This window comes from Oncorhynchus mykiss, chromosome 4, assembly GCF_013265735.2.
Source record: "Oncorhynchus mykiss isolate Arlee chromosome 4, USDA_OmykA_1.1, whole genome shotgun sequence".
Lineage (NCBI taxonomy): Eukaryota > Metazoa > Chordata > Actinopteri > Salmoniformes > Salmonidae > Oncorhynchus > Oncorhynchus mykiss.
In genome coordinates, this window is record NC_048568.1 from 45689156 (window position 1) to 45711645 (window position 22490).

The 22490-nt window shown below is 42.5% G+C and overlaps 1 protein-coding gene and 1 long non-coding RNA gene across 6 annotated transcripts; both read right to left on the reverse strand.

The window, feature by feature from the left end:
- Positions 1 to 283: 283 nt before the first annotated feature.
- LOC118964489 lies at positions 284 to 1322 on the reverse strand. The gene is made up of 2 exons (XR_005051559.1): positions 443 to 1322; positions 284 to 322 (listed from the first exon to the last, which is right to left on the reverse strand). It is a non-coding gene; the product is annotated as an uncharacterized LOC118964489 (long non-coding RNA).
- Positions 1323 to 2241: 919 nt separating this feature from the next.
- Positions 2242 to 21104, reverse strand: enpp5 (ectonucleotide pyrophosphatase/phosphodiesterase 5). Of its 5 annotated transcripts, XR_005051562.1 has the most exons (8): positions 20717 to 21104; positions 15533 to 15680; positions 13814 to 14482; positions 11406 to 11558; positions 9914 to 10093; positions 9207 to 9700; positions 9057 to 9115; positions 2254 to 2289 (listed from the first exon to the last, which is right to left on the reverse strand). XR_005051562.1 is itself a non-coding variant. In XM_036976441.1 (6 exons), the coding sequence occupies exons 2-6, from the start codon at positions 15660 to 15662 to the stop codon at positions 9306 to 9308; spliced, it is 1527 nt and encodes a 508-aa protein (XP_036832336.1). In that variant the 5' UTR covers positions 15663 to 15668; positions 20717 to 21104; the 3' UTR covers positions 8613 to 9305. The 5 variants fall into 5 exon arrangements, 2 of the variants coding, with proteins under 2 accessions (XP_036832336.1, XP_036832335.1); XR_005051561.1 differs by having other exon boundaries at positions 2242 to 2289; positions 9057 to 9700; XR_005051560.1 differs by lacking the exon at positions 2254 to 2289 and having other exon boundaries at positions 8613 to 9115.
- Positions 21105 to 22490: the final 1386 nt, after the last annotated feature.

The following is a 22490-nucleotide window of genomic DNA, read 5'->3' on the forward strand; positions in this document are numbered from 1 at the left end:
AGGTCTTGAAAAAGAAGGGTCAACACTGCAAATATTGACTCTTTGCATCAACTTAATGTAATTGTCAATAAAAGCCTTTGACACTTATGAAATGCTTGTAATTATACTTCAGTATTCCATAGTAACATCTGACAAAAATATCTAAAAGACACTGAAACAGCAATCTTTGTGGAAATTAATATTTGTGTCATTCTCTCAACTTTTGGCCATGACTGTACACCCACAAAAACATACAGTGCAATCAGTATAACATTGAAATGCCTCAGACATGACGAAAACAAGCCCAGATTCTCCTTTTAATGTACATAACTAATTACAACACCTCTTTAACGTACCTCATTAATTACAACACCTCTTTAACGTACCTCATTAATTACAACACCTCTTTAACGTACCTCATTAATTACAACACCTCTTTAACATACCTCATTAATTACAACACCTCTTTAACGTACCTCATTAATTACAACACCTCTTTAACGTACCTCATTAATTACAACACCTCTTTAACGTACCTCATTAATTACAACACCTCTTTAACGTACCTCATTAATTACAACACCTCTTTAACGTACCTCATTAATTACAACACCTCTTTAACGTACCTCATTAATTACACCTCTAATACTGTAAGATATCATAAAACGCGAGATGAGATATTACTTTCCTTTTTATTAATATTAGATCAAATTAATGTTAATCCCATTTTGCCATGTAAATAAAGGTATTTCTGTTTTTATTTTTAATACATTTGAATTTTACATTTGAAAACAACCTTTGTCACTTTGTCATTATGGGGTATTGTGTGTAGATTGAAGAGGAAAATCATTTCATAAATTTTAGACTGGGTTGTAAAAAGAAATGGTGGGAAAAGTCATGGGGTCTGAATACTTTCTGAGTGTCTCCTTATTTATTGCATCACAGTGAAGTTGTCTATTTTTGGGCACTGGTGTTCATTAAATCAATCAATCAATGAGTCTAACAAAAATCGCACAAAGGACATTTTCTACCACTCAATAATCTGAATTAAATAAATCTACTACAATGATTTATAGTATCGATACAATAAAAAGGTATCCTATGACAGAGTAGGAAGCTGCTATGTCAACTCTTTCAATACATCAGTTATCAACATCAAAAAAGCATTCACAGTGCCTTCGGAATGTATTCAGACCCAGTGACTTTATCCATATTTTGTTACGTTACAGCCTTATTCTATAATGGATTAAAACAACAAAAAAATCCCCATCAATCTACACATAATACCTCATTAATGACAAAGCAAAAAACAAAGTATTCAGACATCCTGTTTCCATTGATCATCCTTGAGATGTTTCTACAACGTGATTAGAGTCCACCCACGTTGGTAAATTCAATTGATTGGACATGATTTGGAAAGGCACACACACTTGTCTATATAAGGACCCACAGTTGACAGTGCATGTCAGAGCAAAAACCAAGCCATGAGGTCAAAGGAGTTGTCGGTAGAGCTCAGAGACAGGATTGTGTCGAGGCACAGATCTGGGGAAGGGTACCAAAACATTTCTGCAGCATTGAAGGTCCGCAAGAACACAGTGGCCTCCATCATTCTTAAATGGAAGAAGTTTGGAACCACCAACTCTTCCTAGAGCTGGCCGCACGGCCAAACTGAGCAATCAGGGGACAAAAGCCTTGGTCAGGGAGATGACAAAGAACCAGACGGTCACTCTGACAGAGCTCTAGAGTTCCTCTGTGGAGATGGGAGAACCTTCCAGAAGGACAACCATCTCTGCAGCACTCCATCAATCAGGCCTTTATGGTAGAGTGGCCAGACGGAAGCCACTCCTCAGAAAAAGGCACACAACAGCCCGCTTAGAGTTTGCCAAAAGGCACCTAAAGACTCTTAGACCATGTGAAACAAGATTCTCTGGTCTGATGAAACCAATAATGAACTCTTTGGCCTGAATGCCAAGTGTCACGTCTGGAGGAAACCTGGCACCATCCCTACGGTGAAGCATGGTTGTGGCAGCATCATGCTGTGGGGATGTTTTTCAGCAGAAGTGACTGGGAGTGATGGTCAAGGGAAAGATGAACAGAGCCAAGTACAGAGAAATCCCTGATGATGATGCTCCAGAGCGTTCAGGTCCTCAGACTGGGGCGAAGGTTCACCTTCCAACAGGACACGTCTCTGAATGTCCTTTAGTGACCCAGCAAGAGCCTGGACTTGAACCCGATCGAACATCTCTGGAGAGACCTGAAAATAGCTGTGCAGCGACACTCCCCATCCAACCTGACAGAGATTAAAAGAATCTGCAGAGAAGAATGGGAGAAACTCCTCAAATACAGGTGTGCCAAGCTTGAATTTATAAACATATGTTTAACCTTTATTTAACTAGGCAAGTCATACCCAAGAAGACTTGAGGTTGTAATCGCTGCCAAAGGTGCTTCAACAAAGTACTGAGTAAAGGGTCTGAATACTTACGGAAATGTTTTCATTTGTTGCTTTTTTATACATTTGCAAACATTTCAGAAAAACTGTTTTTTGCTTTGTCATTATGGGATATTGTGATGTCATTATGGGATATTGTGATGTCATTATGGGATATTGTGATGTCATTATGGGGTATTGTGATGTCATTATGGGATATTGTGATGTCAATATGGGATATTGGGTCTAGATTGATGAGGGAAAAAAAGCTATTTAATCCATTTTAGAAGAAGGCTGTAACGTAACAAAATGTGGAAAAGTCAAGGGGTCTGAATACTTTCCGAAGGCTCTGTAAATAAAGAGTGCAAAAACACACATGTCCTACACAGCACTTCATCGCACTGCTCCCTCATCACGATTCAGTTAATTTAGCGCAAAATGGCCTCTCAGACCGCACAGCTCAGTAGTCAACTATCAACACAGAAAGTTAAGAATTACACATATTATTCAGAATCCCTCCTAAATTAAGAATCCCTCCTAGTCCTTAAAACCTATTGCACTTCACACATCACAGTCCTTAAAACATATAGCAATTTTCACCAGCGAATGGTTATGACATCACCAACTAATGGGCAGGGCTTGACATTCAGGCCTGCGAGCTGGCAACTTCTGCCGAGCTCACCGGGCCAATTAAATCAAGCTTTCACATGACCCGTTTGGGCCAGTACATTTCCAAACTACAAAACAGAAAATAATGATTTATATTTGGATTTAATCCTTGACAATCTTCCTGACATCTGACGATTCACACTTGTTATCAACCAGCATTTGGTTTCCAAGCTGAGGCAAAGCCTTCCATCTGGAGTAAGCCCCGTCACAGTATGGCCTAGATACTCGCGTCAGACCGTTCTCAGCGGAGGCAGAATAAAAAAAAAGTCCTCCCCCTGATCGTCAGTATTATTTCATATCATTATTAGCAAGGCAAGGTTTACCTAGAACTAGGCCTACACTTTGTAGCTGCTTGCTTATCAAGACATCCATTCTTTACACAAATCACTTGTTAGAAGAAAAAAAGGAAAAATAATATTGTAATAATGCTATTCTGTAACACACACAAGTTTGGGGTCACTTAGAAATGTCCTTGTTTAAAATATCAAATTGATCAGTGTAGACATTGTTAAAAAAAAAAAACCTCAAGGATCCGCCCCTTCTTTTTCAATTTCCGCATAAAACGACATATTCTAAATCTAACTGCCTGTACCACAGGACCTGACGCAATGATATGCATATTCTAAATCTAACTGCCTGTACCTCAGGACCTGACGCAAGGATATACATATTCTTGGGACCATTTGAAAGGACACACTTTGTAGTTTGTGGAAATGTGAAAGGAATATAGGAGAATATAACACATTAGATCTGGTATAAGATAATACAAAGACAAAACCAACCGTTCTTTTGTACCATCGTCTTCGAAATGTAACAGAAAGGCCATAATGCATTATTCCAGCCCAAGTGCAATTTAGATTTTGGCCACTAGATGGCAGTGTATGTGCACATTTTTTGACTGATCCAGTGAACCATTGCATTTCTATTCAAAATTTTGTCTCAAGACCGCCCAAATGTGCCTAATGTGTTTATTAATAATTTTTCATGTTCCAAATTGTGCACTCTCCTCAAACAATAGCATGGTATTCTTTCACTGTAATAGCTACTGTAAATTGGACAGTGCAGTTAGATTAAGAATTTAAGCTTTCTGTCAATATCAGATATTTCTATGTCCTGGGAAATGTTCTTGTTACTTACAACCTCATGCTAATCGCATTAGCCTACATCTTCGATCCCGAAGTTAATGTTGTAAATGACTATTGTAGCTGGAAAAGGCTGATTTTTTACGGAATATCTACATAGGCGTAGGCCCATTACCAGCAACCATCACTCCTGTGTTCCAATGGCATGTTGTCTTAGCTAATCCAAGTTTGTCATTTTAAAAGGCTGATTGATCATTAGAAAACCCTTTTGCAATTATGTTAGCACAGCTGAAAACTGTTGTCTGATTAAAGAAGGAATAAAACTGGCCTTCTTTAAACTAGTTGAGTATCTGGAGCATCAGCATTTGTGGGTTCGATTACAGGCCTAAATGGTGAGAAACAAATAACTTTCTTCTGAAACTCGTCAGTCTATTTTGTTCTGAGAAATGAAGGCTATTTCATGCGAGAAATTGCCAAGAAACTGAAGATCTTGTACAACGCTCCCTTCATAGAGCAGCGCAAACTGGGTCTAACCAAAATAGAAAGAGTGGGTGGTCCCGGTGCACAACTGAGCAAGAGGACAAGTACATTAGAGTGTCTAGTTTGAGAAACAGATGCCTCACTAGTCCTCAACTTACAGCTTCATTAAATAGTACCCGTAAAACACCAGTCTCAACGTCAACAGTGAAGAGGCGACTCCGGGAGTTGCAAAGAAAAAGCCATCTCTCAGACTGGCCAATAAAAATAAAATATTAAGATGGGCAAAAGAACACAGACACTGGACAGAGGAACTCTGCCTAGAAGGCCGTTTCCAGCTATAATAGTCATGTCTACACTGTATTTCTGATCAATTTGATGTAATTTAAAAAAAGGTACAAAAAAATGTGCTTTTCTTTAAAAAACTAAATACATTTCTATGTGACCCCAAACTTTTGAACGGTAGTGTGTGTGTGTATGTATATTTTATATATATATATATATATATATATATATATATCTCACACACACACACAATTGTTTAAAAAAACAGATTTACATTCCAGATGAGCTATGTGGTTTATTTATCAGCTGAATATCAACTGTCAGATGGCGAGAGCTCTCAACTCCTCAGCTGGGTGGAAAGAAGTGTGTTCTAATAAACCCAGTCACTGGGCAACATACCTAAATGCTGTGTTCTAATAAACCCAGTCACTGGACAACATTCCTAAATGCTGTGTTTTAATGAACCCAGTCACTGGGAAACATTCCTAAATGCTGTGTTCTAATAAACACAGTCACTGGGCAACATTCCTATATGCTGTGTTCTAATAAACCCAGTCACTGGGCAACATTCCTATATGCTGTGTTCTAATAAACCCAGTCACTGGGCAACATTCCTAAATGCTGTGTTCTAATAAACCCAGTCACTGGGCAACATTCCAATATGCTGTGTTCTAATAAACCCAGTCACTGGGCAACATTCCAATATGCTGTGTTCTAATAAACACAGTCACTGGGCAACATTCCTATATGCTGTGTTCTAATAAACCCAGTCACTGGGCAACATTCCTATATGCTGTGTTCTAATAAACCCAGTCACTGGGCAACATTCCTAAATGCTGTGTTCTAATAAACCCAGTCACTGGGCAACATTCCAATATGCTGTGTTCTAATAAACCCAGTCACTGGGCAACATTCCTAAATGACTTTGCTAGTGGTAGTTTTTTCATACCTTAAACAAGCAACAATATCATATTTAGAGTCTGATCTAGCTAATGATTCACCCATTGGGGTAAACAATGCAGAAGAGAAATCCCATGCTTCAGCCATGTAGCCACCATGCTGTATCAGACAGGAGACCATGTAGTCACCATGTAGTCACCATGCTGCATCAGACAGGAGACCATGTAGTCACCATGTAGTCACAATGCTGTATCAGACAGGAGACCATGTAGTCACCATGCTGCATCAGACAGGAGACCATGTAGTCACCATGCTGTATCAGACAGGAGACCATGTAGTCACCATGCTGAATCAGACAGGAGGCCATGTAGTCACCATGTAGTCACCATGCTGTATCAGACAGGAGACCATGTAGTCACCATGCTGTATCAGACAGGAGAACATGTAGTCACCATGTAGTCACCATGCTGCACCAGACAGGAGACCATGTAGTCACCATGCTGTATCAGACAGGAGACCATGTAGTCACCATGCTGTATCAGACAGGAGAACATGTAGTCACCATGTAGTCACCATGCTGCATCAGACAGGAGACCATGTAGTCACCATGCTGTATCAGACAGGAGACCATGTAGTCACCATGCTGCATCAGACAGGAGACCATGTAGTCACTATGAAGTCACCATGTTGTATCAGACAGGAGACCATGTAGTCACCATGTAGTCACCATGCTGCATCAGACAGGAGACCATGTGGTCACCATGTAGTCACCATGCTGCATCAGACAGGAGACCATGTAGTCACCATGCTGTATCAGACAGGAGACCATGTAGTCACCATGCTGTATCAGACAGGAGACCATGTAGTCACCATGTAGTCACCATGTAGTCATCATGCTGCATCAGACAGGAGACCATGTAGTCACCATGCTGTATCAGACAGGAGACCATGTAGTCACCATGCTGCATCAGACAGGAGACCATGTCGTCACCATGCTGTATCAGACAGGAGACCATGTAGTCACCATGCTGTATCAGACAGGAGACCATGTAGTCACCATGTAGCCACCATGCTGTATCAGACAGGAGACCATGTAGCCACCATGCTGTATCAGACAGGAGACCATGTAGTCATCATGTAGTCACCATGTAGTCACCATGCTGTATCAGACAGGAGACCATGTAGTCACCATGCTGCATCAGACAAGAGACCATGTAGTCACCATGTAGTCACCATGCTGTATTAGACAGGAGACCATGTAGTCACCATGCTGTATCAGACAGGATACATGTAGTCACCATGCTGTATCAGACAGGAGACCATGTAGTCACCATGCTGCATCAGACAGGAGACCATGTAGTCACCATGTAGTCACCATGCTGTATCAGACAGGAGACCATGTAGTCACCATGCTGTATCAGACAGGAGACCATGTAGTCACCATGTAGTCACCATGCTGTATCAGACAGGAGACCATGTAGTCACCATGCTGCATCAGACAGGAGACCATGTAGTCCCCATGCTATATCAGACAGGAGACCATGTAGTCACCATGCTGTATCAGACAGGAGACCATGTAGTCACCATGCTGTATCACACATGAGACCATGTAGTCACCATGTAGTCACCATGCTATATCAGACAGGAGACCATGTAGTCACCATGCTGCATCAGACAGAAGAACATGTAGTCACCCTGCTGCATCAGACAGGAGACAATGTAGTCACCATGCTGTATCAGACAGGAGACCATGTAGTCACCATGCTGTATTAGACAGGAGACCATGTAGTCACCATGCTGTATCAGACAGGAGACCATGTAGTCACCATGCTGTATCAGACAGGAGACAATGTAGTCACCATGCTGTATCAGACAGGAGACCATGTAGTCACCATGCTGTATTAGACAGGAGACCATGTAGTCACCATGCTGTATCAGACAGGAGACCATGTAGTCACCATGTAGTCACCATGCTGCATCAGACAGGAGACCATGTCGTCACCATGCTGTATCAGACAGGAGACCATGTAGTCACCATGCTGTATCAGACAGGAGACCATGTAGTCACCATGTAGTCACCATGCTGTATCAGACAGGAGACCATGTACTCACCATGTAGTCACCATGCTGTATCAGGCTACAGGTGATAATGCTTATTGGCATACCGACCTCTAATAAGCACCATTTACTATATAGGCCCTGAAGATATTACATGTCATCAATATGTTATTGGGCTAATTTATGACATTTTCTTTAAAGGTTAAGGCTATATGTCATCACTGAGAGGGGTGTCTTTACTTTTTTTCCCCAAACAACCAGTGTAAATATCAGATTGTATAGTTGGCTCTATAGGAAATTAAAAAAGGTACTTGCCCAGACTGCAAATGAAACATGAAATCACCCATGATTCAAATTCTGTGTGCATAACTTGGCCCAGCCAGTCATTTTCTCATTCGGGACAGTAGGTTTCCACTTGGTACTGGCAAGGTGTGCCACTGACAAATTTACCTGAATGTCAAGCCCTGAATGGTTAGTGGTTTATGATTCTAACACTTTATAGTGCGTCTGTACAGAAACACGTCCCCTACAGACAGTAACATATATAAAACAACATTATTGCACATATAATAGAAAGATGATCTCCTATGAAGTAGAGGATAACTGTAAGTACTGAACAGGACAAGTAGTAATGTGGTAGTCATGACGACAACAACATGGACTAAAGTAGTAACGTGGTAGTCATGACGACAACTATATGGACTAAAGTAGTAACGTGGCAGTCATGACGACAACTATATGGACTAAAGCAGTAACGTGGTAGTCATGACGACAACTATATGGACTAAAGCAGTAACGTGGTAGTCATGACGACAACTATATGGACTAAAGTAGTAACGTGGCAGTCATGACGACAACTACATGGACTAAAGTAGTAACGTGGTAGTCATGACGACAACTACATGGACTAAAGCAGTAACGTGGTAGTCATGACGACAACTATATGGACTAAAGCAGTAACGTGGTAGTCATGACGACAACTACATGGACTAAAGTAGTAAAGGTGGTAGTCATGACGACAACAACATGGACTAAAGTAGTAACGTGGCAGTCATGGATCTATTGAAGACTGAAAGCAACAGCCTGACTAACTGAACTCAGATCCCACAGTGGTCTAAAACCTCTGAGTCACTGTACGGCTTAGCATAACAACTCAACCACATACTAGATTTACTCACTTATTATGCTTGGTGTCCAGTGTACTATTGGCTCTTATTGTTATTATGACTGCTCCTCTCTGATGAGATAAACAACAAAATAACCATCAGAACAAAGCCACACTTTATCCTCTCCTCCTCCTCCCCCACACTGAAGCTACTGTCCTTTACCGGTGTACGGAGCCAACTCTCATCTTCTCCTCTCCTTCTACTTTCTTCTCTCCTCCTCTATCTCTTCTCCTAACTCCCTCTCCTCTCTTCTCCTCTCCTCTAAAGCTGTAGTTCTTCAAGTAATAGCGGCTGGGCCATCTCGCTCTGCCTGCTGGGTAGTTGTCGGAGCGTCATCTGTTTGACGATAACCACCAGGAACCCTGTCACCATGACAACCCCCAGGACCACGCCCAGGGCGGTGGCGAAGGAAGGCTGGTATCTGCCCTCCAGCGGGGTGGAGTGTGTGGGGGGGGGGGGCTCAGAGAGGAGGTCCATAACCCGGGCTAGAGAACCATTGTTGGGGCGGGGCCGGACAGACAGGATGTGACACATGAGGGGGTAGAGGTCAACGGAACGCATGGAACTCTTCACGTAGTCCTGACGGAAGGCGGGGCCACGCGCCACCAAGACAGGATGCATGCTGGGTAGGGTGTTGTCATAGCCGTGGTTACCCACTGTGAAACACAGAGAGAGAACAGCATTAAATAGGATCAAAACATTTAGAACACGTTTACTGTTAATTAGCGGTCATTGTGGACTGAATCCTAATATTGGTAACTCTAAATGTTTAACGGACAGCCTAAATATCTGAACTTGTGAAAGTCTGAGAGTTACAATAATACTGCAAATTTCAAAATTGGAATTTAGTTGATCTAGTATTTCCTTACACATGTGTGGTCCTGTGGTTCTGTTCTGGGTGATGGTCCAGCCCTCCTTGGCCTCGATAATTATGGGCATGATCCTGTTGTTGTGACGGTAGTGGAGACGCTCGGGGATCTGCTCCCTCCTATACACCACCATGTTGGGATTGGCCTCAACCAGCGCACTGTACACCTCCTCTAACTTACCTACAGGACAGGTGAGACAGTTACTATACACCTCCTCTAACTTACCTACAGGACAGGTGGGACAGTCCCTTCTCTAGGCAGCATCCCCAGGATCTTACCTCCTCTAGGTAGAATCCCCAGGATCTTACAGTCTCTAGGTAGCATCCCCAGGATCTTACCTCCTCTAGGTAGCATCCCCAGGATCTTACCTCCTCTAGGTAGCATCCCCAGGATCTTACCTCCTCTAGGTAGCATCCCCAGGATCTTACCTCCTCTAGGTAGCATCACCAGGATCTTACCGTCTCTAGGTAGTACCTCCTCTAGGCAGCATCCCTAGGATTTTACTGTCTCTAGGCAGCATCCCAAGGATCTTACCTCCTCTAGGCAGCATCCCCAGGATCTTACCGTCTTTAGGTAGCATCCCCAGGATCTTACCTCCTCTAGGTAGCATCCCCAGGATCTTACCTCCTCTAGGTAGCATCCCCAGGATCTTACCTCCTCTAGGTAGCATCCCCAGGATCTTACCGTCTCTAGGTAGCATCCCCAGGATCTTACCGTCTCTAGGTAGCATCCCCAGGATCTTACCGTCTCTAGGTAGCATCCCCAGGATCTTACCTCCTCTAGATAGCATCCCTAGGATCTTACCTCCTCTAGGTAGCATCCCCAGGATCTTACCTCCTCTAGGTAGCATCCCCAGGATCTTACCTCCTCTAGGTAGCATCCCCAGGATCTTACCTCCTCTGGGTAGCATCCCCAGGATCTTACCTCCTCTAGGCAGTATCCCCAGGATCTTACCTCCTCTAGGCAGTATCCTCAGGATCTTACCTCCTCTAGGCAGTATCCCCATGATCTTACCTCCTCTAGGCAGTAGCCCCAGGATCTTACCTCCTCTAGGCAGTATCCCCAGGATCTTACCGTCTCTAGGCAGTATCCCCAGGATCTTACCATCTCTAGGCAGTATCCCCAGGATCTTACCGTCTCTAGGCAGTATCCCCAGGATCTTACCGTCTCTAGGCAGTATCCCCAGGATCTTACCGTCTCTAGGCAGTATCCCCAGGATCTTACCGTCTCTAGGCAGCATCCCCAGGATCTTACCGTCTCTAGGCAGCATCCCCAGGATCTTACCCCTCTAGGCAGCATCCCCAGGATCCTACCGTCTCTAGGCAGCATACCCAGGATCTTACCGTCTCTAGGCAGCATCCCCAGGATCTTACCCCTCTAGGCAGCATCCCCAGGATCCTACCGTCTCTAGGCAGCATACCCAGGATCTTACCGTCTCTAGGCAGCATCCCCAGGATCTTACCGTCTCTAGGCAGCATACCCAGGATCTTACCGTCTCTAGGCAGTATCCCCACCACAGGACTCTTGTCCACCCAGGTGTAGAGGTCTCTGTCCAGGTATTGGTCCAGCTCAATCACCTTGTCTTTGGAGAGCTGGGTCATGCCATGATCACTGGTCACAATCAGGTTCACACTTTCGTATAGACCTAGGAATGCAGTCAAAATACAACTAATTACATTTAATTGACCAATAATTCAATATTTATTTCATGAATTGATCAATTACATGCGTTTCTTGATAAATTGATTAAAGCATAAGGTAATCTTTCTATCTTGGGTAGTGCATCATCAGTTCCTCTTGTCATGTCAGTCATTGCAAACCTTAGAGATATATTTATAACTTGTCAGAAATGTCCAGATCAACTATCCCAGTCAGCTAATGTTTTTTAGCCCATAGATTTTGTAGTAATGTTCGAGTGTCTCAAATATCACGAGTACACATAAAACATGGCAAAATACATAGAATTGCATGAAAATATGCTTTAAAACTGCAAAATGTTCTCTGTACCCCCATGACATAATGTTCTCTGTACTACATGACAAAATGTTCTCTGTACCCCCATGACAAAATGTTCTCTGTACCCCCATGACAAAATGTTCTCTGTACTACATGACAAAATGTTATCTGTACCCCCATGACAAAATGTTCTCTGTACCCCCATGACAAAATGTTATCTGTACCCCCATGACAAAATGTTCTCTGTACCCCATGACAAAATGTTCTCTGTACCCCCATGACATAATGTTCTCTGTACTACATGACAAAATGTTCTCTGTACCCCCATGACAAAATGTTCTCTGTACCCCCATGACAAAATGTTCTCTGTACCCCCATGACAAAATGTTCTCTGTACCCCCATGACAAAATGTTCTCTGTACTACATGACAAAATGTTATCTGTACCCCCATGACAAAATGTTCTCTGTACCCCATGACAAAATGTTCTCTGTACCCCCATGACAAAATGTTCTCTGTACCCCATGACAAAATGTTCTCTGTACCCCCATGACAAAATGTTCTCTGTACCCCCATGACAAAATGTTCTCTGTACCCCATGACAAAATGTTCTCTGTACCCCCATGACAAAATGTTCTCTGTACCCCCATGACATAATGTTCTCTGTACCCCCATGACAAAATGTTCTCTGTACCCCCATGACAAAATGTTCTCTGTACCCCCATGACATAATGTTCTCTGTACCCCCATGACAAAATGTTCTCTGTACCCCCATGACATAATGTTCTCTGTACCCCCATGACAAAATGTTATCTGTACCCCCATGACAAAATGTTCTCTGTACCCCCATGACAAAATGTTCTCTGTACTACATGACAAAATGTTATCTGTACCCCCATGACAAAATGTTATCTGTACCCCCATGACAAAATGTTCTCTGTACCCCCATGACAAAATGTTCTCTGTACCCCCATGACATAATGTTCTCTGTACCCCCATGACAAAATGTTATCTGTACCCCCATGACAAAATGTTCTCTGTACCCCCATGACAAAATGTTCTCTGTACCCCCATGACAAAATGTTCTCTGTACCCCCATGACAAAATGTTATCTGTACCCCCATGACAAAATGTTCTCTGTACCCCCATGACAAAATGTTCTCTGTACCCCCATGACAAAATGTTCTCTGTACCCCCATGACATAATGTTCTCTGTACCCCCATGACAAAATGTTCTCTGTACCCCCATGACAAAATGTTATCTGTACCCCCATGACATAATGTTCTCTGTACCCCCCTGACAAAATGTTCTCTGTACCCCCATGACAAAATGTGTAGAATTGCAGAAAATAAGCTTTAAACCTGCAACATGTTCTCTCTGCCAACAAGAGGAGGGTGAACAGTTTAATACTGGAAGGGGGGGGGGGGGGGGGGTGTGAACAGTTTAATACTGGAAGGGGGGGGGGGTGAACAGTTTAATACTGGAAGGGGGGGAGGGGGGGGTGAACAGTTTAATACTGGAAGGGGGGGGGGGGGGTGAACAGTTTAATACTGGAAGGGGGGGGGGGGGGGGTGAACAGTTTAATACTGGAAGGGGGGGAGGGGGGGGTGAACAGTTTAATACTGGAAGGGGGGGGGGGGGGGTGAACAGTTTAATACTGGAAGGGGGGGGGGGGGGTGAACAGTTTAATACTGGAAGGGGGGGGGGGGGGGTGAACAGTTTAATACTGGAAGGGGGGGGGGGGGAACAGTTTAATACTGGAAGGGGGGGGGGGGGGGGTGAACAGTTTAATACTGGAAGGGGGGTGAACAGTTTAATACTGGAAGGGGGGATGAATAGTTGTCACAGTGCTTGTGCCTATAGAAATAGACATTGCAGGGGGGAACATTAGCAACCCCTTATCTAGATCATAATGTATAATGTACATAGACAGCAGGTACAGACCCATCTTGCGCAGCTCATTGCGGAGGAAGCCCAGCTTGTCGTCGATATCAGCAATGACCGCGTCCATTAGAGGGTTCTCTGGGCCCAGGTTGTGACCGCTCTCGTCAGGCTCCTCCCAGTATAACACGCCAAAGTCCACACCCCCCTGCACAGACCGAACCCCCTCCCCTGGCCTCTCCCCCATCAGCCAGGCTACCATCGTCTCCACGCGCCTCTCGAAGCTCAGCGATGCGTTGTACGGAAGGTAGCGTGACGGGTACGCACCCCCGATCTCCACGTCCGACCCCGGCCACATAACCCCACCGCTCCGCCCACCCTGCTTCTGATTGGTCACCCACAGAGGCTCTGCCCCAGCCCACCAGCGTGGCTCGTAGGCGCTATGCGTCTCCATGGAGAAGGAGGCGTTAAGGTCTGGGTCGTACATCTCGTTACCCACGATGCCATGCGTCTCGGCATGCAGCCCGGTGACCAGGGTGTAGTGGTCAGGGAAGGTTTTAGTGATGTAGGTGTTCTCAACCTGCTCAACTATTGACCCTTCCTCCATCAGGGCATGGAAGTTAGGGGTGGGGACACGGTCCACGTAGTCCCAGCGGAACCCATCGAAAGACAGCAGCAGTAGCTTGGGGCGAGCCCCTCTGGTGGCCTGGTGGTGAGGGTGGAGGGGGTGTCCTGGGGTATAGAGAGAGGAGAGGGTAATGTTAGAATGGCAACAGGCAACATAAAGCCTGGAAGAAGAGGGACCAACACTGCTAGTAAAGGGGTAGGCAATGTATATCTCTTGCATTTGTCCCATGCTCCCTGGTCCTTGACCCTGCCCCATGCTCCCTACCCCATGCTCCCTGGTCCTTGACCCTACTTCATGCACCCTGCCCCATGCTCCCTGGTCCTTGACCCTGCCCCATGCTCCCTACCCCATGCTCCCTGGTCCTTGACCCTACCCCATGCTCCCTGGTCCTTGACCCTACCCCATGCTCCCTGGTCCTTGACCCTGCCCCATGCTCCCTGGTCCTTGACCCTACCCCATCCTCCCTGGTCCTTGATCCTACCCCATCCTCCCTGGTCCTTGACCCTACCCCATGCTCCCTGACCCATGCTCCCTGACCCATGCTCCCTGGTCCTTGACCCTACCCCATGCTCCCTGGTCCTTGACCCTACCCCATGCTCCCTGGTCCTTGACCCTACCCCATGCTCCCTGGTCCTTGACCCTACTCCATGCTTCCTGCCCCATGGTCTCTGCCCCATGGTCTCTATCCCATCCTCCTGCTCCCTGCCCCCGGATCCTTGACCCTACTCCATGCTCCCTGCCCAGCGAGTCCTTGACCCTACTCCATGCTCCCTGCCCCCCGAGTCCTTGACCCTACTCCATGCTCCCTGCCCCCCGAGTCCTTGACCCTACTCCATGCTCCCTGCCCCCCGAGTCCTTGACCCTACTCCATGCTCCCTGTCCCCCGAGTCCTTGACCCTACTCCATGCTCCCTGCCCCCCGAGGCCTTGACCCTACTCCATGCTCCCTGCCCCCCGAGTCCTTGACCCTACCCCATGCTCCCTGCACCCGAGTCCTTGACCCTACCCCATGCTCCCTGCCCCCGAGTCCTTGACCCTACCCCATGCTCCCTGCCCCCGAGTCCTTGACCCTACCCCATGCTCCCGAGTCCTTGACCCTACTCCATGCTCCCTGACCCCAGGTCCTTGACCCTACTCCATGTTCCCTGACCCTACCTTGGTGTCCATGGTGGTCCATCTGTAGGGAGGCCAGAGGCAGGGTCAGGGTTAAGGTCATAAGCCATCCCAGATAGCAGCTTCCTCCTCTTCGTGAGCTGCAACCCAGCATTATGCTCCACAACAGCATACCACCCTGTAATACAAACTGCAGTATAGTGTTATGGTGAATATAGGCAGTGTGAAATATAGTGTTGTGGTTAATATAGACAGTGTGAAATATAGTGTTGTGGTGGATATAGACAGTGTTGAATACAGTGTTGTGGTTAATATAGGCAGTGTTGAATACAGTGTTGTGGTTAATATAGACAGTGCTGAATACAGTGTTGTGGTTAATATAGACAGTGCTGAATACAGTGTTGAATACAGTGTTGTGGTGAATATAGACAGTGCTGAATACAGTGTTGAATACAGTGTTGTGGTGGATATAGACAGTGTTGAATACAGTGTTGTGGTTAATATAGACAGTGCTGAATACAGTGTTGTGGTTAATATAGACAGTGCTGAATACAGTGTTGTGGTTAATATAGACAGTGCTGAATACAGTGTTGAATACAGTGTTGTGGTTAATATAGACAGTATTGAATACAGTGTTGAATACAGTGTTGAATACAGTGTTGAATACAGTGTTGAATACAGTGTTGAATACAGTGTTGAATACAGTGTTGAATACAGTGTTGTGGTTAATATAGACAGTGCTGAATACAGTGTTGAATACAGTGTTGTGGTTAATATAGACAGTGCTGAATACAGTGTTGAATACAGTGTTGTGGTTAATATAGACAGTATTGAATACAGTGTTGAATACAGTGTTGAATACAGTGTTGTGGTTAATATAGACAGTGCTGAATACAGTGTTGAATACAGTGTTGTGGTTAATATAGACAGTATTGAATACAGTGTTGAATACAGTGTTGAATACAGTGTTGAATACAGTGTTGAATACAGTGTTGAATACAGTGTTGAATACAGTGTTGAATACAGTGTTGTGGTTAATATAGACAGTGCTGAATACAGTGTTGAATACAGTGTTGTGGTTAATATAGACAGTGCTGAATACAGTGTTGAATACAGTGTTGTGGTTAATATAGACAGTATTGAATACAGTGCTGAATACAGTGTTGAATACAGTGTTGTGGTTAATATAGACAGTGCTGAATACAGTGTTGAATACAGTGTTGTGGTTAATATAGACAGTGCTGAATACAGTGTTGAATACAGTGTTGTGGTGGATATAGACAGTGTTGAATACAGTGATGTGGTTAATATAGACAGTGTTGAATACAGTGTTGTGGTTAATATAGACAGTGCTGAATACAGTGTTGTGGTTAATATAGACAGTGCTGAATACAGTGTTGAATACAGTGTTGTGGTTAATATAGACAGTGCTGAATACAGTGTTGAATACAGTGTTGTGGTTAATATAGACAGTGCTGAATACAGTGTTGAATACAGTGTTGTGGTGGATATAGACAGTGTTGAATACAGTGTTGTGGTTAATATAGACAGTGCTGAATACAGTGTTGAATACAGTGTTGTGGTTAATATAGACAGTGCTGAATACAGTGATGTGGTTAATATAGGCAGTGTTGAATACAGTGTTGTGGTTAATATAGACAGTGCTGAATACAGTGTTGAATACAGTGTTGTGGTTAATATAGACAGTGTTGAATACAGTGTTGAATACAGTGTTGTGGTTAATATAGACAGTGTTGAATACAGTGTTGTGGTTAATATAGACAGTGTTGAATACAGTGTTGTGGTTAATATAGACAGTGTTGAATACAGTGTTGTGGTTAATATAGGCAGTGTTGAATACAGTGATGTGGTTAATATAGGCAGTGTTGAATACAGTGTTGTGGTTAATATAGGCAGTGTTGAATACAGTGTTGTGGTGGATATTGGCAGTGTTGAATACAGTGTTGTGGTTAATATAGGCAGTGTTGAATACAGTGTTGTGGTGAATATAGACAGTGTTGAATACAGTGTTGTGGTTAATATAGACAGTGTTGAATACAGTGTTGAATACAGTGTTGTGGTTAATATAGACAGTGTTGAATACAGTGTTGTGGTTAATATAGACAGTGTTGAATACAGTGATGTGGTTAATATAGACAGTGTTGAATACAGTGATGTGGTTAATATAGACAGTGTTGAATACAGTGTTGTGGTTAATATAGACAGTGTTGAATACAGTGTTGTGGTTAATATAGACAGTGTTGAATACAGTGTTGTGGTTAATATAGACAGTGTTGAATACAGTGTTGTGGTTAATATAGACAGTGCTGAATACAGTGTTGAATACAGTGTTGTGGTTAATATAGGCAGTGTTGAATACAGTGATGTGGTTAATATAGACAGTGTTGAATACAGTGTTGTGGTTAATATAGACAGTGTTGAATACAGTGTTGTGGTTAATATAGACAGTGCTGAATACAGTGTTGAATACAGTGTTGAATACAGTGTTGTGGTTAATACAGACAGTGTTGAATACAGTGTTGTGGTTAATATAGACAGTGCTGAATACAGTGTTGAATACAGTGTTGAATACAGTGTTGTGGTTAATACAGACAGTGTTGAATACAGTGTTGTGGTTAATATAGACAGTGTTGAATACAGTGATGTGGTTAATATAGACAGTGTTGAATACAGTGTTGTGGTTAATATAGACAGTGTTGAATACAGTGTTGTGGTTAATATAGACAGTGTTGAATACAGTGTTGTGGTGGATATAGACAGTGTTGAATACAGTGTTGTGGTGAATATAGACAGTGTTGAATACAGTGTTGTGGTTAATATAGACAGTGTTGAATACAGTGTTGTGGTTAATATAGACAGTGTTGAATAGTGTTGTGGTTAATATAGGCAGTGTTGAATACAGTGTTGTGGTTAATATAGACAGTGCTGAATACAGTGTTGAATACAGTGTTGTGGTTAATATAGACAGTGTTGAATAGTGTTGTGGTTAATATAGGCAGTGTTGAATACAGTGCTGTGGTTAATATAGACAGTGTTGAATAGTGTTGTGGTTAATATAGGCAGTGTTGAATACAGTGCTGTGGTTAATATAGACAGTGTTGAATACAGTGTTGTGGTTAATATAGACAGTGCTGAATACAGTGTTGAATACAGTGATGTGGTTAATATAGACAGTATTGAATACAGTGTTGTGGTTAATATAGACAGTGTTGAATACAGTGATGTGGTTAATATAGACAGTGTTGAATACAGTGTTGTGGTTAATATAGGCAGTGTTGAATACAGTGATGTGGTTAATATAGACAGTGTTGAATACAGTGTTGTGGTTAATATAGACAGTGCTGAATACAGTGTTGAATACAGTGTTGTGGTTAATATAGACAGTGTTGAATACAGTGATGTGGTTAATATAGACAGTGCTGAATACAGTGTTGAATACAGTGTTGTGGTGGATATAGACAGTGTTGAATACAGTGTTGAATACAGTGTTGTGGTGGATATAGACAGTGTTGAATACAGTGTTGTGGTTAATATAGACAGTGTTGAATACAGTGATGTGGTTAATATAGACAGTGTTGAATACAGTGTTGTGGTTAATATAGACAGTGTTGAATACAGTGTTGTGGTTAATATAGACAGTGCTGAATACAGTGTTGTGGTTAATATAGACAGTGTTGAATACAGTGTTGTGGTTAATATAGACAGTGTTGAATACAGTGTTGTGGTTAATATAGACAGTGTTGAATACAGTGTTGTGGTTAATATAGACAGTGTTGAATACAGTGTTGTGGTTAATATAGACAGTGTTGAATACAGTGTTGTGGTTAATATAGACAGTGCTGAATACAGTGTTGAATACAGTGTTGTGGTTAATATAGACAGTGTTGAATAGTGTTGTGGTTAATATAGGCAGTGTTGAATACAGTGTTGTGGTTAATATAGACAGTGTTGAATACAGTGTTGTGGTTAATATAGACAGTGCTGAATACAGTGTTGAATACAGTGATGTGGTTAATATAGACAGTATTGAATACAGTGTTGTGGTTAATATAGGCAGTGTTGAATACAGTGATGTGGTTAATATAGACAGTGTTGAATACAGTGTTGTGGTTAATATAGACAGTGTTGAATACAGTGTTGTGGTTAATATAGACCGTGTTGAATACAGTGTTGAATACAGTGTTGTGGTTAATATAGACAGTGTTGAATACAGTGTTGTGGTTAATATAGACAGTGTTGAATACAGTGTTGAATACAGTGTTGAATACAGTGTTGTAGTTAATATAGGCAGTGTTGAATACAGTGTTGAATACAGTGTTGTGGTTAATATAGACAGTGTTGAATACAGTGATGTGGTTAATATAGACAGTGTTGAATACAGTGTTGAATACAGTGTTGTAGTTAATATAGACAGTGTTGAATACAGTGATGTGGTTAATATAGACAGTGTTGAATACAGTGTTGTGGTGGATATAGACAGTGTTGAATACAGTGATGTGGTTAATATAGACAGTGTTGAATACAGTGTTGTGGTGAATATAGACCGTGTTCAGTGTCCAGTCGTGTGTCTACGTGCACTTCGCTATGTATCCTCCTTGGCTTGTTTACAAACACGTTGGTGACTTGCTACAGTAGCCTGACCTATGTGCTTGGAGAAGAGACGGCTACTAGTCCTGTGTTACTGCTACAGTGTACAGTAGAATGATGTTGCACAACATGTTTATTACTGCACTCTTATTAAAAATGTACAAACAATGACAATCCATATGAAACGAGTGCTAAAGCAAACCCACTCACAGCTGCACCGCAGACATATTGCAACGAGTAAAACGACAGACAGTAGGACTGTTATGATGTAGCTACCTATGAGTTATCCGGAGGGTTACTGGGCACAAACTGCATCTAAATGACAGCGGTCACCTCGACCGACCTCCCAATAATGCAACAGTCGGGAATGTAACCAATATACCGCTAGCAGTAGCTCGGTAGTTACCTACTGCAAAATGGAATTATTATGGTATTCATAATCAGCTGTTAGCTACTATCCCCGAAGTGACTGCTGCCCATCAGTCACCCATAACACGGTCAAAGGGAGACGTTCATAATAATGTATAATGGTCGAGATGAAGATTCAAAATGACTAAACGTCGTTTTAGAGTGCGGACATTTATAAAGACTAAAAAGACGAACTAAAGTCAACCTTACCTTCTTATCTGCTCTGTGCAAGATCTCTCTGCTATTTCTGCAACACGCACAGATAAACAGTGTTGGCTACAAGGAAGTCCCGCCCATATACAGCAGTCTCCAATTGCAAAGCGCAAATGTTATTCTATTCAAGAGACTGAACAGTGGATTATTTAATGAAATGTTAGCGTAATATAAGTTATCGACGTGCATCAACTATAAAAGCTATGCTGCAAGTTCTGTATAGTCTGAAAACACTGAGTAAAAAAAGCACCTGTCTGAATGACGTAATGGACCTCTGTATTCATTACCCAGACACACTGTCGTCTACTAAAGACTTACACCCTCCCGACGGTACCGAGCCTTACGGCAGGGTTTCTCAAACTCGGTTTCTGCACCCACCCCAAAATAACCAAAGCTTGATCAGCTGTGTAGTGCTAGCAAACGACCGTGCACCGGGAGAGGGGGGGGGGGCAGGACCGAGTTTGCGAAACCCTGACCTACTGAATAGACCAGAGACAGACACCCTGTCATGTCAGTCATTACAAGCCTTAGAGAGATATTTATAACTTGTCTGAAATGTCCAGATCAACTATCCCATGTCAGCTCACGGTTTTTATTCCATAGATATTGTGGTAGTTTTCGAGTATCACATGAATACACAATAGACACGGGAAAAGGTATAGAATTGCAAGACAATGTGCTTTAAAACCAGTGGTGGAAAAAGTACCCAATTGTCATACTTGAGTAACAGTAAAGATACGTTAATAGAAAATGACTCAGGTAAAAGTCACCCAGTAAAATACTAGAGGAAAAGTCTAAAAGTATTTGGTTTTACATATACTTATGTATCAAATGTAAAAATAATTGATACAATATACTTAAGTATCAAAAGTAAACGTACACTTTACACCACTGCTTTAAAACTGTAACTGTAACTAATCAATACATGCAAACAGATATTTTGATTAGCGAGGTAGTTAAGTAGCTAACATTACCTAGCTAACGTTAACTAGCTTGTACAAAGTCCAGTAGCTAACCTCTGTAGCTAGCGAACACCAGTCAGTTGAAAGATAGCTAACGAACAGGGAAAAAAGGTAGCTAGCCAATTTCTGACATTATACCAGTAAGAGTAAGCGATATCCAGGTGAATGGCAAAGGTTTACTAGATAAGAAATTCAACTATTGTTTATTATGGGATATTTTCTACAGGAAGTCTATTCCCTTTGCAATATTTTGTTGAGCTTCATTGTTTGATGTAGACTGGCGCTGTGCTTGGCTCACTCAGAACAAATGTATGGTGATCATCAATAACGTAAAGGAGATCTCCTTTAAGATGCTCCATAGATTCTATCCGTGTCGTAGCTTGATTTCTAAATATATAACCTGATGTTACCAGTGAATGCAGTTTTTGTGAACTAGAAACGGAATCTATTGAACACTTATTCTGTCATTGTTTACATAGTGAAGTGTTCTGGACTGATGTAAAACTATATCTTGGCAACATAATGCATACAACCATTGAAATATCTAAGTTTGACATGTTATTTTTACAATACTGAATCCACAATTTAACGTGAAAATGTCATATCTCTTTATTTTATCAGGAAAATGTTTCATTCACAAATCAAAATTGATGAAGATTTGGTTTAACTTGACATCTGATTTAGGAAACTATTTAGAATCATTCAAATGTATACACACAAAAAAATGTCAAAATAATTTATTCGCTACATGTCTGTATTTGAATTTATATAATGTGGATCTGCATTATTTTATATTTTTCTTATTTCTT

Bases quoted from the DNA above. Each gene is read 5' to 3' on its own strand.
- enpp5 (XM_036976441.1), bottom strand. From the start codon at position 15,662: ATGCTGTTGTGGAGCATAATGCTGGGTTGCAGCTCACGAAGAGGAGGA. The intron at 14,483-15,532 runs GTAGGGTCAGGG...TCTATACCCCAG, and splicing joins GGACCACCATGGACACCAAG to GACACCCCCTCCACCCTCAC. The intron at 10,094-11,405 runs GTAAGATCCTGG...CCTGTCCTGTAG, and splicing joins GGGGATACTGCCTAGAGACG to GTAAGTTAGAGGAGGTGTAC.